The sequence below is a fragment of the Oncorhynchus nerka genome, linkage group LG9a (genome assembly GCF_034236695.1).
Source record: "Oncorhynchus nerka isolate Pitt River linkage group LG9a, Oner_Uvic_2.0, whole genome shotgun sequence".
Taxonomy (NCBI): Eukaryota; Metazoa; Chordata; class Actinopteri; order Salmoniformes; family Salmonidae; genus Oncorhynchus; species Oncorhynchus nerka.
In genome coordinates, this window is record NC_088404.1 from 34,495,733 (window position 1) to 34,512,657 (window position 16,925).

Here is a 16,925-nt window from a genome sequence, read left to right on the forward strand (position 1 = left end):
TGTCCATGAAGCAAAGATTGGACGACTTGGTGAAGGTTTGGTAGAGAGAAACTGTCTAATTTCCTCCCCCCCTTCATCCGTGGTGCTCGTTCAACACAGCATTTGGAGAGTCCTGTGAATATCAACAGTCATGAACATGTCATTCTGAACAGTTGTTGTTCTTCCTAATTGAGCCAATTTAAACTAATGTTAGTCATCAGTCTGTGTTGGTAATCCGGATTTAAAAGAAAATGTATTGTGCAGTGGAGCTGCATACGTTTTGCTCTCCACTTTCTGTAGGATCAAGTTTTGAAGTCAGTGGAATTCGAGTATAGATGACATTATTATTCATTTCCTAGAGCTGTTTGCTTTTGTAGTTAGAGGCTAATGTTAGCTAGCTAACACTGAACCTGGTTGGTTACTCCCAGCACTGTGGCATTGTTGGCACTATTCATTGTTGTTTAACTATCTAACGTTAGCTGGCCGGCCAAATTCAACACCCGTTGAATAGCGTAATTAAATTGTTGCCAGCAGAACTTTTTAGGCTGTTTTCATGTTATCCAGGGGTAAACAAATCATCTGCCAGAGCGTCAAATGTGAAGCTCCGAGAGCTAAATGAGATGGGTGGGGCTAAAGCTTAAGAGGGTGTGAACGATGCTGAATGGGTGCAGACAAAGAAGAGCTCTTCACTAGATATCAAAACATTCAAAGGCTATTTTCTCAAAAGTGTGTTTACAAGTTGATCCACTTTCAAAGCAGAATTACTTTCCCAATGTTTCTCAAATGCAGTGCATGATATACCATCTTGTAGCTCTACTTTTATCCAATGTAAAAAAACACAATTTTAAATTTTGCAACGTAAGACCGAATCCAGGTGGTGAGTCACAAATGATAAGTACCTAGACCATTTGCTCTGTTACACAACTTAATAGCAACCATAAGTTACAGGCTAGCCAGACATCTCTTATGCTAGCTAGCTAACCAACCATGTTATTTAAATGAAAAAGAAGCAAGCTAGCTAGTGTCCGTTTTGCAGCGATAGTGCTGTGGAAACACCTGTGAAAAGATTTTACTCAAATTTTCTCATTAATGTCTTGCTGTAGCTTACAAATTATGCAAATGTCATTTAACAATTTCAACAAATTTGATCCATATTTAGCGACATCTCCCTCCCTGAGTTAGCGCAACATCGCGATGTGCTCGAAGTCAAACCAAAGTCAAACGGAAATTAAACCCATATGAAGAGGAATGGAATGTGGGCGGTGCTAGAATGCATTAAGCGTATTGGAACTTTTGATAAAATAAAATAAAATTGTATTTGTCACATGCGCCGAATACGACAAGTATAGACCTTACCGTGAAATGCTTACTTAGAAGCTCTTAACCGACAGTACAGTTCAAGAAGAGTTAAGAAAATATTTACCAAATAAACTAAAGTAAAAATAATAAAAAGTAACACAATAAAATAACAATAACGAGGCTATTTACAGGAGGTACCGGTACCGAATCATTGTACGGGGGTACAGGTTAGTCGAGGTAATCTGTACATATAGGTAGGGGTGAAGTGGCTATGCATAGATCATCTGCAATCTGCAGTTTGAATGACTGCCAATATAGGGAAGATTAAAAAAGGAGACTAAATAAACCATCTCATTAACGAGTTAAATAAATTCAAACACTTACAGATTGGATTAGTTTAGAAAAAAGTGATGTTATTTATCTTAATGTAGTATAAGATCAATTAATGAATGTGCATGCAGAAACATAGATATTAAAACAAACTATTCTAAAAAGCAACATGTAACAAAGCATGCTGGGAAATATGATAATGAGAGAGTCTCTGAGAGAGTTAACGGATGTTGATTCCACTGTGATTCAAATAACACTTCATTTATTCACTACAGGTGGCATCAATTTAAATCCCACTGGTGTTAACCCAATAGAATCAACACTCAGATATTACATTCAGAACAATTTCTACCTCAACACCGAGATTTTAACACCCGCAAATATGCTGTGTTCGTCTCTCTCATTCTCTTACCCATCTGGTTGGTAGCATAGAACGACAGTGAAGTAAAGCAGATCATTTGGAAGTGGGAACTGAGGTAATGAACCCAGACCAAAGCATAGTCCAGCCCTAGAGATTTACTGCCAATGCTAAAACACACTTATACACTGCTACTGCCAAGGTTAAAACACAACGTCAGTGTTAGTGCTAACACTCAAACAGTTTCCTCTCCTCTACTAGTGATATTCTGACACATTGAGCCTACTGCCAACTCAGGCGGTTCAAAATAACAGAGTACACACCCAGACTATTTAGAGAGCATGAGGATTGCTCCGAGGCATGACTCATGATCAAGTCAATCCACAAGTCTGCAGAATTCGATTTTTCAGTAAATCACTTCAACTGTGTCAGTATTGACTCAATGAGACAGGGCAGCGACACAACCCTACAAGCCTTTGATGAGCGACAAAAAGAGAAAGAAAGAATGAACGAATGAAAGAAAGAAAGAAAGTACCATTGCCACATGCAAGGTTAATTTAAAATAATGTTATTGTAGTTGTTGTAATGTGATAAATGTTCTGTGGGGTCATTCTCCAGGTGTAAACGACAGACATGTTGAGGTTCAAGGGGAGGGTGTGAAAGTGGGCTGTAGGCCCCTCTAACTTTACTAAACTTTGCTTTCAAGTGACCCTTGTCACTATGCATATGGTCTATGCATGGATCTGAAGTCAACTGTAACTGGCATCTGCATGTGTAGTACCCACCAATGGCTATATGAATATAGATAAAGACCTCTGGGTCAATAGGTTGTCAATAAACACACATGGGAGTATATATCACAGAGAATGGAATCTTCGCTTTTTGCTTTTGGAATTTTCCATTGACCCACTGTATAAACATCACACATTTCACAAGCTGCGACCCCTAACTAACCAGCTGAGAACCACCAGTGGTCCCCATCCCTCCGTGTGTGTGCGTGTGCATGTGTGTGTGCGTGTGTGTGTGTGTGTGTGTGTGTGTGTGTGTGTGTGTGTGTGTGCGTGAGTGGATGCATTTGTGTGTGTGCATGTGTGTGTGTGTGTGTGTGTGTGTGTGTGTGTGTGTGTGTGTGTGTGTGTGTGTGTGTGTGTGTGTGTGTGTGTGTGTGTGTGTGTGTGTGTGTGTGTGTGTGTGAGGAGTGTTGAATCAGTGGTGTGGTTACCAAAGTGACATGATTATTTTACATTTCTACTCTTATTCATGTTGCCAATTGGTAATTAATTTTGTGATTTCTTCTTACTTCTTAATCAACAGTAAAGGGGAAGTGTATTTCTCCCTGTCTGTTTCTCATTCTGTCCCTCCTATTAGTTCTTTGTGAGTGTTGTGGTGTCCCCTGGAGGTGAGGGATGGGATGACAGGTCTATCCAATCAGACTGATGATGTGACTGACGCATGATGACAAAGGTCTGCTCTGCCAGAGGGGGGCAGTCACGTACCACAAGACAGACAGTGATGTTCCAATGCAAAGGCATGTCAGCTATGTCAAACAACCATATCAATACCTGCAGAGATTTATTTTTTGTTGAATTTCAGCGTAGGACCAGATGATTAATCATCAAGCATCAATTATACTTTTCAGTGCTTGTAATTTATAAATCTTATCTAATCCTGATGGTTAATGGGCTGTGTGCTCTTAACCAAATGTATAAAAACAACTACATTTTGGCACCAAGAGGTCTATAGCTTTAGCGCATGGAAGTTCATTGTGTTTGAATGAAATGTATAACTCTATAAATATGGTTTATTTACAATTTACAATACTGCAATTGTATTACAACTATTGTATCACCCTTGACAACCAGATCTCTCATCTCATGGAGTTGATATTTTATATAGATTAATGTGCCCAAGTCCACCATGGGCTTCAGTCATATGACATAGTAACATTGTGGCAGTGTAGAGTAACAATCTCAGATATCACAAATAACACATGACAATAAGAACAGGCTTTAGGAAGATGTTTTTATTAGAACAGTAGAATACATCATCGTCATTATCGTCGTCATCATCATCATCATCATACCAAACACAGTCTATACAGCAGCAGCAGTTTACTCCCTCATTTACACTCAGCAGCCCTGCCTGTGGTTGAAGTGGGACGGAGATGAATGGTACAGAGAATCAGCACCTTTTATACTGTAGAATACCGGCTCTAAAATAGGACCTGGTATGGCACTTTAAGAACTGATCCCTATACAGAGACATACCCTCTGTACTGCTTCAATATGTGAGCCCACTAGCACCTGTTGTAAGAGGTCTGGACTCTGTAGGCAGTATGTCACTGGTTCAAACTCTGCTTAGGCTGTTCCACCTGGATCTCAACATCCACACTGATACAGATAATTGGGAGATCATGTATACTCTTGCTACCTGACCATGTGTACTGATCCATGTTGCATTGTTGTGTTTGATGAGAATTACATTGTAATATACTTTATATTTACTGTAACTATGTGTGATTGACAGATCTGTATAGATGTTTGCATCCAAAGTGATTTCCAGCCCAGATAAACAAGAGTATCTCTGAGTGCCAGTGGAATACACCAGAGTACTTAATTTATGCCGTACTTCCAGTAACTCGTTCTGTGTGTCTTTACACCTCAGTAACAGGTAAATGTGTGTTGCCTCTAAGCTAAGAGCAGACCATCACAAACAACATTAAACAATGCATCGTTATAGAAACAAAAGTAGACTAGAATGGCATTTACATGCAATTAGTATACAGTGGCATACTGTTGGACCATGGGATTTACTCTTCAATGTTTATGTTATGTTCACAGGTGTGTACATTCCAGATTCTCTGTCTGTCTCTGTATGTCTCACTGTGGTGAGATATTTCAAAAGGAAACATCTCCTGACGTACATAAGAAACACATGTCAGAAAAAAACATCTCCCGATGTACATACTCTCAGAGTAATGTAGTGATTCAAGGAAAGATACATAGAACAGATATACTCCTGGACAATAACAAAATACATGTGTGTATTGCTGGAAGTGTAAGATATGCTTGAAAGTACATTTGCAGGCTGACATGGGCAAACAGACATAGACAGATGGTACAGTAGTGGTATGCTAAATATTGTAATAGAACCCTGCATGTTCCATACAACACCAGTGGTGTTTTTTTTAAGAGTGGAAAGTATTTGCTCTGTTAGTTGGTCCTGTTTGCCAGCATGTACATGTTACATGTAGGTGTTATCATTAAGTAACAGTTACAGGCATATAATGACATGTTACACAATGGTTTCTCAAATAGATCAACTTATAGCATAGAATTTTTCACAGTGTAGATATACTGTATATCAATATATATGTACAGTACCTTCAGAAAGTATTCATACCCTTTGACTTTTTCCACATTTTGTTGTGTTACATCCTGAATGTAAAATAGATTACATTTAGATTGTGTGTCGGTGGACTACACACAGTACCACATAATGTCAAAGTGGAATTGTGTTTTTAGACATTTTTACAAACTATTTTTGAAAGACTACCTCATCTCTGTACCCCACACATACAGATAATTGTAAGGTCCCTCGGCCGAGCAGTGAATTTCAAACACCACAGATTCAACCACAAAGACTAGGGAGGTTTTCTATTGGTAGAAGGATACAAAAAAAAAACAGACATTGAATGTCCCTTTGAGCATGGTGAAGTTATTAATTACACTTTGGATGGTGTATCAATACACCCAGCCACTGAGAAGATACAGGAGTCCTTCCTAACTCAGCTGCCAGAGAGGAAGGAAACTGCTCAATGATTTCACCATGAGGCTAATTGTGATTTTTAAATAGAAAATAAGGAAGCCTGTACAGAATAAAAATATTCCTAAACATGCATCCTGTTTGCAATAAGGCACTAAAGTAAACTGAAAAAAATGTGGCAAAGAAATGTACTTTATGTCCGGAAATACAAAGCATTATGTTTGTGGCAAATTCAACAACACATCACTGAGTACGACTCTTGATATTTTCAAACATGGTGGTGGCTGCATCATGTTACGTGTATGCTTGTCATCGGCAAAGACTGGGGAATTCTTTTTAGGATAAAAGAAAATGAATAGAGCTAGGCACAGGTAAAATCCTAGATGAAAACCTGACTCAGTCCACTTTCCAACAGACACTAGGAGACAAATTCACCTTTCAGTAGGACAATAACCTAAAACACATATACAATGAGTGTCAAAATGTTAAGAACACCTGCTCTTTCCATAGACTGACCAGGTGAATCCAGGTGAAAGCTATGATCCCTTATATCAATAAACTCACTTCAACCAGCGTAGATGAAGGAGAAGAGACAGGTTAAAGAAGGATGTTTAAGCCTTGAGACAATTGAGTCATGGATTGTATAGGAGTGCCATTCAGAGGGTGAATGGGCAAGATAAAAGATGTAAGTGTCTTTCAACAGGGTATGGTAGTAGGTGCTAGGCGAACCGGTTTGTGTAAAGAACTGCAATGCCGCTTGGTTTTTCATGCTCATCAGTTTCCTGTGTAATTCAAGAATGATCCACTTCCCAACGGACATCCGGCCAACTTGACACAACTATGGGAAGCATTGTAGTCAACATGGGCCAGTATTCCTGTGGAACGTTGGGGCATGTAGAGTCCATGCCCCAACGAATTCAGTCTGTTCTTGACAATGACAGTATTGCAATGATCAACAACCAACTTGACAGAGCTTGAATAATTAAAAAAATATTGTGCAGATATTGTACAATCCAGGTGTGTAAAGCTCTTAGAAACCTACCCAGAAAGACTCACAGCGGTCATCGCTGATAAAGGTCATTCTAATATGTATTGACTCATGGGTTTTTATATATTTCATTTTCAATAAAATCACAAGAAATTAAAAATACTTGTTTTCACTTTGTCATTATGGGGTTGATGGGTGAAAAAATATTGATTTAATCCATTTTCAATTAAGGCTATAACACAACAAAATGTGGAGTATGTCAAGGAGCATGAATACTGAAGGCACTGTATGTGGTGAAAAGAAGTTTTGTATGCTAATTGATTCAATCAAACAATGTGACATAGTTGATGCAGAGACATGTTAAAGTTTTAGTTAAGATGGGATGCAGTGGTTGGACTGAAACATAAAATAAAGAAAATAAAGTCAACTTCCACTATGTAACAAATACTTATACAGGGTTCTGAGCAAATCAAAAAGATACACGTTTAAATAAAACATGAAAACATTTGTGCCTTGGAAGAGCTTATCTATCTATACACTTAACACAGTGACTTTCAGAATCATGTTGGATACTTTATTTACCTACTGCTTTCGGGAAAAACCAAATCACCTTCTGTTAAATACATTTGTTTATGGGGAAACAACATCATGTAACAAGATAACCGCAAACCATTCCCTTTAGTATGAGGATGTGTCAAAGCACATTTACATGTCTGATTTAAGTTAGAATAACATAATTAGTTGTAAATCCACGGCTACTCTGAAGTATCTTGCAGTGCTCAGTCATCCTCCTCTCTCCTTAGGACTCTTCATTTCTCATCGAATCCAATCAACATCAAACTGTTGTGCTTTACATGACCTGTATGTAGTTATGTCCTTGTGATACACACGAGGTCCGTCCCTGCTCCGTCATTTCATCAAACACTATCATCCCTTGTTCCAAGATAGTGGTTGTTAGGAAAAGCTAACTACTATATCTGGGTGGACAACAATGACGAGACACGACAAACAAACAAAGCTACACTACAGTGGAGACAGAGCCATGTTTTCAATAAGTTATTCTGCAGTACGTGGAGTCCAGTCCACATGTTGGCTAACACTGTCCCTCCATGGTGCTGGGGCTACAGAGGCCAGCTGAGATTATAGAATAGTACTGTATCACCTGGTGTCCTGTAACATCCTTTGTCTCTGTGCCGTGTCACTGTAAACATGGGTGGCCACGCAGCCTACACGCACAGACCAGGGCGGGATATTGCCTTTGTTTCCAGTTGAGATTCTTTGTACAAAGTCAGTGTGGAACGAATCTTTATCTCTGTAAGGAGAGATGAGGCAGGGGAGGAGGTTCAGGGGGATCTGAGGATGAGGACAGTGTACATGGATTAGGGGTTGGGGGTCAGGCGGGGTCATGGGATTTAGTCGGTGCGAGGTCAGACGCTGCGGGGGGCTCTCTCCAGTTCGTGGGTCCGACGGTTGCGGCCCTTCTGCCTCTCCTGCAGGTGTTTCCACTTGGCCGCAAGCCCATGGGCGTGCACGTGGGTGTGAGCGTGCACGAGGCCCTGCTGCTGCTGGTGTAGCTGGACCTGTTGGGATAGGTGTGCTTTCTGCCTCCTCTGCTTCTTTTCCCTCTTCCACACCTGCTCACAGAACTCATCCACGCTGTTCAGGGTCGGGTGGTTCACTAATGACAGGAAGTCACGGTACCATAGCTTCTGATTGGACGATTCCCGGGCTGGGGGCGTGTCCCAGGAGGTGGTGTGTGTGGCAGCGGTGTGTGTGGCGGTTTCGTCATCACGGTGAATGAGCTCGTCGAGGCGTTCAGTGTCGATGACTTCCAGGGTGACCCTTAGGAGCGTCTGCATGAAGCCGTGTTCTACAGCCTGGCACACATAAGTCCCAGAATCCTTTTTGTTCAATATGCGGATCAGCAGGCCCTGCTCCGTACGGACAAAACGATCCTCTGGTTTGATCTGCACAGAGAGGAGTAATAGAACAATGTTTGCTTCACTTGACTTAATTTTATCTAGCATACTAATATAAACAACACCACATTTGAGATCCATATGTTCAATATTCTTTGTAGATCTGCAGCTCAGACACAGTACCTAGTATCTGTAATACAGTATGCAGTCATTTATGTAATGTACTGAACAGTGTACCGGTCATTTGATGGACATCATGATTGAAATGCTGTGTTATGTGTAAGGACTAGTGTGCGGTTTCATACGTCTTGTCTCCTGTCGTCGTTGACTTGTTGGTACTGCCAGTAGGTGAGTGCTCTCTGGGATTTGGGGCTACACTCCAGGAACGTACTGCTGTTCTCCACTCCATACACTGTCTTATCCAGCACCGTGGGCTGCACATTCAGGTTATCTACAGGGACACACACAGATCATACTGTGAACACAACGTGAACTCAGCACCATTATAATGTGAAGGGAAGAGAGGAATCTTCCATGAGGAGGTTTATTTGTGAATACATACCATGATGCTGCAGGTCTGAACACTGGGTTAAAGGGTCTCCATTCCTGATGTCCTGTCTCCTTGTCCTCCTGCAAAAAGACACGTCAACAGTCAGTTTGCAAGTATGCACGTGCATGTGTGTGGTTTTGGATGTGCTGTACTTGTGGTTGTGAGCCAGCCAGGCAGATTAGCTAACACCAGTGAGCTTCATTCCACTGTAGACCGGCTTAGTTCTAATTACAGGGTGGCTGAGGAATCCAATCAATCAGTCACTCATAGCTATTTTACACAGCCTGACTAACACAGTTACTCTCAGCCAAGGATACAGAGGGGATGGATTCGAAACACACATGTATTGTAAACAATGACTGAATAAACAATGGAATATCCAGAGTGAGAAACAGAACAGAGATTTATTCATTGAGAAAGAACAAGTGTCTTCTCTCACATATCTTCCCTTCCCCACAGGGCTGTTCTCTCTGAGAGTATCAGAGTATTCAGAGTCTAAAATATGTAGAAATATGAGATCTTCAGGCTAAAGCTCAAATCAATAGCCCAATGGAGACTTTATGCGTGGGTGGGAGGCTACAGTGCACACACACACCCACACACACACACACACACACACACACACACACACACACACACACACACACACACACACACACACACACACACACACACACACACACACACACACACACACACACACACACACACCCACACCGCACCCTCCTCCCGTGAACAGCTAGAACTTCTAACACTTTATTTCACCCTGCACTCACCCAGACAGTCTGCCTGCAGATATGACTAACATTAGTTCTCATTGCCAGTAAACACAGCTCAGGATATGTTTCTGTGTCTCAGGGAGAAATGTGACCTGGCTACCTTCAGGGCTAACAGATCTGATTTTCTGTACACAATGTACTCATTATTTACAGTCTTTGAATAGGATAAATAGTGCTTGAATGTTCACTATGCGATGAGTGTGTGTGTGTGTGTACCTCTTGGCCATGGGAAAGTATCGTGAGCACTCGGTCCCATCCCAAGCACAGTAAGGGTCTCTAGCTAGACAGCACTCAGCACACGCCTTCCCGTACACCTCACAGCGATGCAAAGGCATCTGGGATATGCCCAGCTCTGAGCCTAGGTACAACTGTTGCTGTGGAAACAGAACAGGAAACATTCTAAATACCTGATACCATATTTTTTGCATTATGCAAATGTGAAATGGTTTAGAAAGGTTCTCAGTGCCCGGTACAGTACAGTAAAAAAAGGCCTCGTCATATTGTTACAGGTGAAGGTTTCTACAGCACAGTATTTCTACCATTGTATTATCACAAGAGATCTATCTGTTGGTTGACATCCGTCTTAGACAGTCAGCATCATTTTAACGTCTTCTAACAAGTGCTTATTTTGTCCTTATACAGTCCTCAGGCTAGGTGTTACCCATGACGTTGACAGGTCACATAAAGTCTGTACTAAGAATACAATTCATTTTTATAAATAGCATAGATACAATTTAGTTAAATTCTTCTTCTACAGTCGTGTCCCTCTCTTCTGCAGCTCAGTGTGTACAGTAAGTGGGGGATTTAAACACTGTTTTGTGTTGATGAAAGCTGACTACTAGTGGGATACACTCACCTAGAAGCACCACTACTTCATTACATATGAATGTAGCTGACTCTGCCTGTCAGAAATATGACGTATCTCTGTTTAGAGACTGGATCTGTATTACATGGGCTGTGTTAAGTGTCTATAGCTTCACTAAAGCCATGATTCTATAATGTAGGACTTTCTAGTACACCCATTCCTTTTCCTGTTCTCTTCGTGTCATGAGGAATATGATCAGCATTGGTTACCTGCTTCGTGGAGAGTTCCATCGCTGTAATAGCAGTTGGCTCCTAGGACAAAATACATGAGAAATGTCCCAAATGTTACAAACCCATATTTTGATAAAGTAATAATTGTGATGTTGTTTCAGCTGTATGACTTTAACATAAACATGATCTGATAGCAGTAGGAGTGACCTACCCTGAACACAGTCATCTCCTCCAGTAGAACCTCTTCCAGGTCATGCCAGGACCCTCTGGGGATGGACACCACCTTCAGCACTTTACCCATGTCTACAACACAGAAACAACAGACACACATTCTTAGTGTGCGTGTGCACATGTGTCCGTGTGTGTGCATGTGTGTGTGTGAGTGTGTGTACCTGTGCCTATGAACATGACGTCATACTGTCCGTCCTCAGCCTCCACTTTGTCCACCACTATCTGTGTGAACTGGTAGTCCGTGTCCGTCTTGACTATGATTGGTCGGTTGTTGATGGGATAGATGGGGTTAAACATCGCTGGGTGTCCTCTCGCAAATGTTATGACATCATCAGGCAAGTCCTTTGTTGAATCAAATCCTCCGAATGTCTTGCTGGGGCACTGTGGATTAAAAAACATCCATTACTATGTGGATCCTTTCCTTCATGTCTTCCACCAGTTTACAATTCAAAATGTTATAAAGGTGGTATGTATGCCTTATGTATAGCCCCTTTATGTAAAGTGTGTCCCTCCCCCACCCAAAGACCCCATCATGCCCTCACCGTGCCAGGTCGTGGGTACGGTACCCTTCCGGGGAAGGGAACCCACTGATAGTTAGGGCCGTCCCTGTGGGCATAGGGACCTAGAAACACCCTTCTGATGTCTGCCATGCTGTACAAACACACTGCTGAGCCCTTGAAGATGTTACTGAGGGACAGAGAGAGAGAGAGAGAGAGAGAGAGAGAGAGAGAGAGAGAGAGAGAGAGAGAGAGAGAGAGAGAGAGAGAGAGAGAGAGAGAGAGAGAGAGAGAGAGAGAGAGAGAGAGAGGGAGAGAGAGAGAGAGAGAGAGAGAGAGAGAGAGAGAGAGAGAGAGAGAGAGAGAGAGGGACAGAGAGAGAGAGAGAGAGAGAGAGAGAGAGAGAGAGAGAGAGAGAGGGACAGAGAGAGAGAGAGAGAGAGAGAGAGAGAGAGAGAGAGAGAGAATCAATTAGAGATACACATCTACTACAACAATCTTCTGCAGGATCCATTCAGGATCCACCTGTAGACAGGTGGCTGGCTGAAGTAAGTACCTGGATGTAGTGAACACTGCATAGATGGTGGGGTTCTTGGGATCCTTAGCGCTCATCAGAAACACATCCTCTGAGAACAAAAACAACCAAAAGAAGAGTTAGTGTCAGGAATAAACAGAATACAGTAGACTGGTATACATGTGATATTTGTTTGCCCAAAACACACTCTCACACACCACAGCCCCCTTTTCCAGCCACACAGACACATAACATGCAACACAAAGGCTAATGTAAACACTCACGTAGTTCGTCAAAGTGTGTGTCTATGCCATTGAGTCCAGGTACAGAACACACCAGTCTGGCCTTCAGGAAAGTAGTCCACTTATTCACCAAACTCCTGTGGCCTCCAAAGTCATTCTGTTAGAGGAAACACACCAGAGTCCAAATATTTACTACATCCCCCACAAAACAAAACCGCAATACAGTAACTGCATTTTGTTATATTAACTATGATTGACACCTGAAAAGACAACAATGGCTTAATGCAACTGTCTTACAGATTCTCATAATACGTTATCAAAATAAAAAGTGACTTTGTTTTTCTGCACACATCGAAGGAATACAGGCTCCCAGTGATTGTTGACGGTCTATTATATACTCAGCCTAAATGTATATGGCATTATAAATAATGAATGTATTGTGTTGAGTAGAGAAAAGCAGATACCTCACATACTGAGAGATCAGGCTGGGAGGGTGTGCGCGTGTCTGTGTCTGTGTGTGTAATTGTGTGTGTTGGGCAGGCTAAAGGGTGACAGAGGAGACACCAGTCTCTGCCAATACCAGCCATCATCCTACACTCAGAAAAAAAGGTTCAATCTAGAAGATGTTGGCTGTCCCCATAGGAGAACCCTTTGAATAACCATTTTAGGATCCAGGTATAACACTTTTGGGTTATACCCAAAAAGGTTGCACCTGGAACCAATAAGGGTTCTCCTACGGGGACAGGTGAAGAACCCTTTTGTAACAGTACCACCATTGTTATTTACTCTCTCTCTCTCTCTGGCTCCAGTGTAATTTTTAAACCACCTCTCTCTCTCTCTCTCTCTCTCAGGTTTTCCTCAGTAAGAGAACCACACCAAGCACAACAAACCTAAATATAACCTGAGAGGAGAGAGATAACTGGTTAGGAAAGCATCCATTATGGAAATCACTGTCATTCATCAACTCTGTTTGAGATAGAGGGAGCGGTTTTAGTCTGAGGTGTTTGAATGTGTTTGTGTTCTGAATGTGTACAGTACCTTGCAGAGCTGACCGATGCGTGCGTGTGTAGCCTTCCCTGCGTGTTCCCCATCCATAGCGTTCTCTCTGAAGAACAGGTAGATCTTGTCGTCCTCGGGGTTGTCACTCTCTGGGATCAGATGGACACTCACAAACCTGGGATCTACACAAAAATATATCATATTTAAGAAATTATGAAATGGGAATCAGAAACTTCTTCCCCAGTAAAACGCATAGTGGGCCAATTGCAACCATCGAAAGCCACCAGATTATCATCAGCTGATTTATTGTTATTAAACCATCAATACATGCTAACATCACCCGCACAGCTGATCTCAATTGCAACCAACATTTGGCAGAAATTAACCGTTCCCTGACGTGGATGTCAAGGTTATCTTTTAGTCTTGATTGCAGCCAATATTTTTCAAGACCATTTCGCCCTCTGGTTGGTGTTACAGTATCATCGGAACAACTTAGTCCTACTTTATGAGCAGACTAAGGGCGATTTAAGGGAGAAATCTATTAAGGGCAAAATCTATTGTGGCAATTTATCCGACATGTTGTATGAATGGAATACTACTGTTGATAGTGTAGTCAATTCTTATTATTTTATTTGTTTCCAATTCGATGGTGAATGTCTCTAATTGTCTGTTGAAAAGCAGATTGAACCAGCTTTTCCTCTAGTATTTTTCCTGTGCTTAGCTCTATTCCTTTTATCCTAAAACACTCCTTAGGCATTGCTGATGACAAGCATACCCATAACATGGTGCAGCCACCACCATGCTTGAAAATATGAAGAGGGGTAATCAGTAATACGTTGTGTTGGACTTGCCCCAAACATAACACTTTGTATTCAGGACGTAAAGTACATTTATTTGCCACATTTTTTGCAGTTTTACTTTAGTGCCTTATTGCAAACAGAATGCATGTTTTGGAATATTTTTATTCTGTACAGGCTTCCTTCTTTTCACTCTAATCATGTAGGTTATTATTGTGGAGTAACTACAATGTTGTTGATCCATCTGCAGTTGTCTTCTATTACAGCCATTAAACTGTAACTGTTTTAAAGTCACCATTGGCTTCATGGTGAAATCATTGAACAGTTTCCTTCCTCTCTGGCAACTGAATTAGGAAGGACGCCTATATCTTTGTTGTAACTTCACCATGCTCAAAGGGATATTCAATGTCTTTTTTTTCATCTACCAATAGGTGCCCTTGTTTGAGAGGCATTGGAAAACCTCCCTAGTCTTTGTGGTTGAATCTGTGTTTGAAATGCACTGCTCGACTGAGAGACCTTACAGATAATTGTATGTGTGGGGTACAGCGATGAGGTAGTCATTAAAAAAGAATGTTTAACACTATTATTGTGTCACATCCTGATCTGTTTCACCTGCCTTGTCTCCACCCCCCAGCAGGTGTCTCCCATTTGTCCCCATTATCTCCTGTGTATTTACACTTGCGTTTTCTGTTTGTCTGTACCAGTTCGTTTTGGCTTGTCAGTTCTTACCAGCGTGTTTCCCATTTTTCCTGCTCTCAACTTTGTTTTCTAGTCTTCCCGGATCTGATCTATCTGCCTGTCCTGAAACTGAGCCTGCCTGTTGTTTTGTCCTTGTTTGACCCTGCCTTAGATTACGGACCTCTGCCTGCCCTCGACCTGCACTTTAGTACGAACTGTCCATGACTGACCCAGCAGACTCGGACCAGCTCCGCAACGCTGTTTGCTCCCAAGCAGACAGAAAGCCACTACGGTAACCTTCTAGAATATCAGTAATCATTGGCGTTTCTCCCCAGCCTACCCCGGCTTTCTGTGAACCCCACTTACCTCCTCTGAAGCACTATGCTGGAAATCTAGGAACCTGCCAGGAGTTTCTCTCCCAGTGCTCCCTCATCTTCGAGCTGCAGCCTACTTAATTAGTGTACCTGATAACTCTCATGTCTGGGAGAGCACTTGCCTGGGCTACGGTGGTGTGGGAGCAACAATCAACCGCTTGTCTCAGTCTGGAGTTTGTGGCGGAGGTAAGAAAGGTGTTTGATTCTACGTTGTCCGGAAGAGAGGCTGCTGGAAAGCATCTTCAACTGCATCAAGACTCCTGTAGTGTGGCAGACTACGCAGTGGATTTTGGCACTTTTTCCGCCGAGAGTGCCTGGAACCCTGAATCCCTGTTCGACACGTTCCTTCATGGATTATCAGAGGTGATTAAAGATGAGCTTGCAGACCGGGAGCTGCCATTGGATCTCAACTCTCTCATAGCTTTGACCATACGGATCGATGGGTGGCTACGGGAACGTAGGAGGGAGAAGAGGAGGTCTGTTCCTGGCCACACTCGCTCATCCATGATTCCCACCTCGCATCTGAAGAATCCTGGAAGTTCACGAAGTCTACAGGGCCGAGAGAATCCGACATCACCCAAATTCCCTCGGGAATCTCAGAGTGCAGTCGACTCATCTCCTCTGGAGCCCATGCAACTGGGGAGGATTGTCTCCTGTTGAATGCTTGCACAGACTGAGTACCAAGAGCTGTCTGTATTGTGGTACTTCAGGACATTACATATCACCCTGTCCATTAAAAGACCAGGCTCATCAGCATTATGAATACGCTGGTGAGCCATACGGGGAGTTTCCAATCTGCTCATTACTCGTACCCATCTTCATGCCATCCTGCTGTGGGGTGACCGGTCCCAATTTCTCTGGGTGCTCATTGACTCTGGGGCCGACAAGAGTTTTATGGACACTCCCCTAGTGTCGGAGCTGGGTATCTCCACACGACCCCTTTCCATTCCCTTGCATGTCACTGTGCTGGATGGGTACTTTATTGGCAGAGTTACCCACAATACGGTTCCTATCAACCTGCGAGTGTCAGGTAATCCCAGTGAGTCTATGCAGTTCCTACTCATCGAATCCCCTTATGTACCCATGGTTTTGGGGTTTCCATGGCTCCAGAGGCACAATCCCGTGATCGACTGGGCTCCTAGATCTATCATGGGTTGGAGTCCGTTTTGTCATGCACATTGTCTGAAGTCAGCACAGCCTGCCCCGGGAATGTCTTTTTGTGGGCTTGGGAAAAGCCTCGGATCTCTCCGCTGTTCCTGCGGAGTACCAGGACCTCCAGAAGGTTTACAACAAGGCACCCCCCCTGCACCGCATGTCTTCTTCCGTATCGACCCTACGACTGTGCCATCGACCTCCTCCCGAGTACTACACCACCTCGGGGCCAACTTTATTCCCTGTCGAGTCCGGAGACCAAGACTATGGAGAAGTACATTGGGGACTCTCTTGCGGCAGGGAGTATTCATCCATCTGTCTCCCCTGCTGGTGCAAGGTTCTTCTTTGTGGAGAAAAAGGTCAAAACCCTGCGTCCGTGTATCGACTACCGGGGCCTTAATGATATCACGGTTAAAAACCGTTACCACTCATCTCCTCA

General features: G+C 42.6%; 1 protein-coding gene across 1 annotated transcript in view; it reads right to left on the reverse strand.

The window, feature by feature from the left end:
- Positions 1-3,975: 3,975 nt before the first annotated feature.
- LOC115134209 (semaphorin-3ab-like) overlaps positions 3,976-16,925 on the reverse strand; it is a 68,107-nt gene continuing 55,157 nt past the window's right edge. Inside the window, exons 7-17 of the mRNA XM_065022514.1 lie at positions 13,525-13,667; positions 12,529-12,643; positions 12,287-12,356; positions 11,776-11,920; positions 11,395-11,614; positions 11,214-11,305; positions 11,042-11,083; positions 10,184-10,341; positions 9,201-9,268; positions 8,944-9,089; positions 3,976-8,686 (exon numbers count right to left, since the gene is read on the reverse strand). Of these exons, the coding sequence (XP_064878586.1) occupies positions 8,147-8,686; positions 8,944-9,089; positions 9,201-9,268; positions 10,184-10,341; positions 11,042-11,083; positions 11,214-11,305; positions 11,395-11,614; positions 11,776-11,920; positions 12,287-12,356; positions 12,529-12,643; positions 13,525-13,667 (1,739 nt within the window). The 3' untranslated portion in view covers positions 3,976-8,146. The remainder of the gene's footprint in view (positions 8,687-8,943; positions 9,090-9,200; positions 9,269-10,183; positions 10,342-11,041; positions 11,084-11,213; positions 11,306-11,394; positions 11,615-11,775; positions 11,921-12,286; positions 12,357-12,528; positions 12,644-13,524; positions 13,668-16,925) is intronic.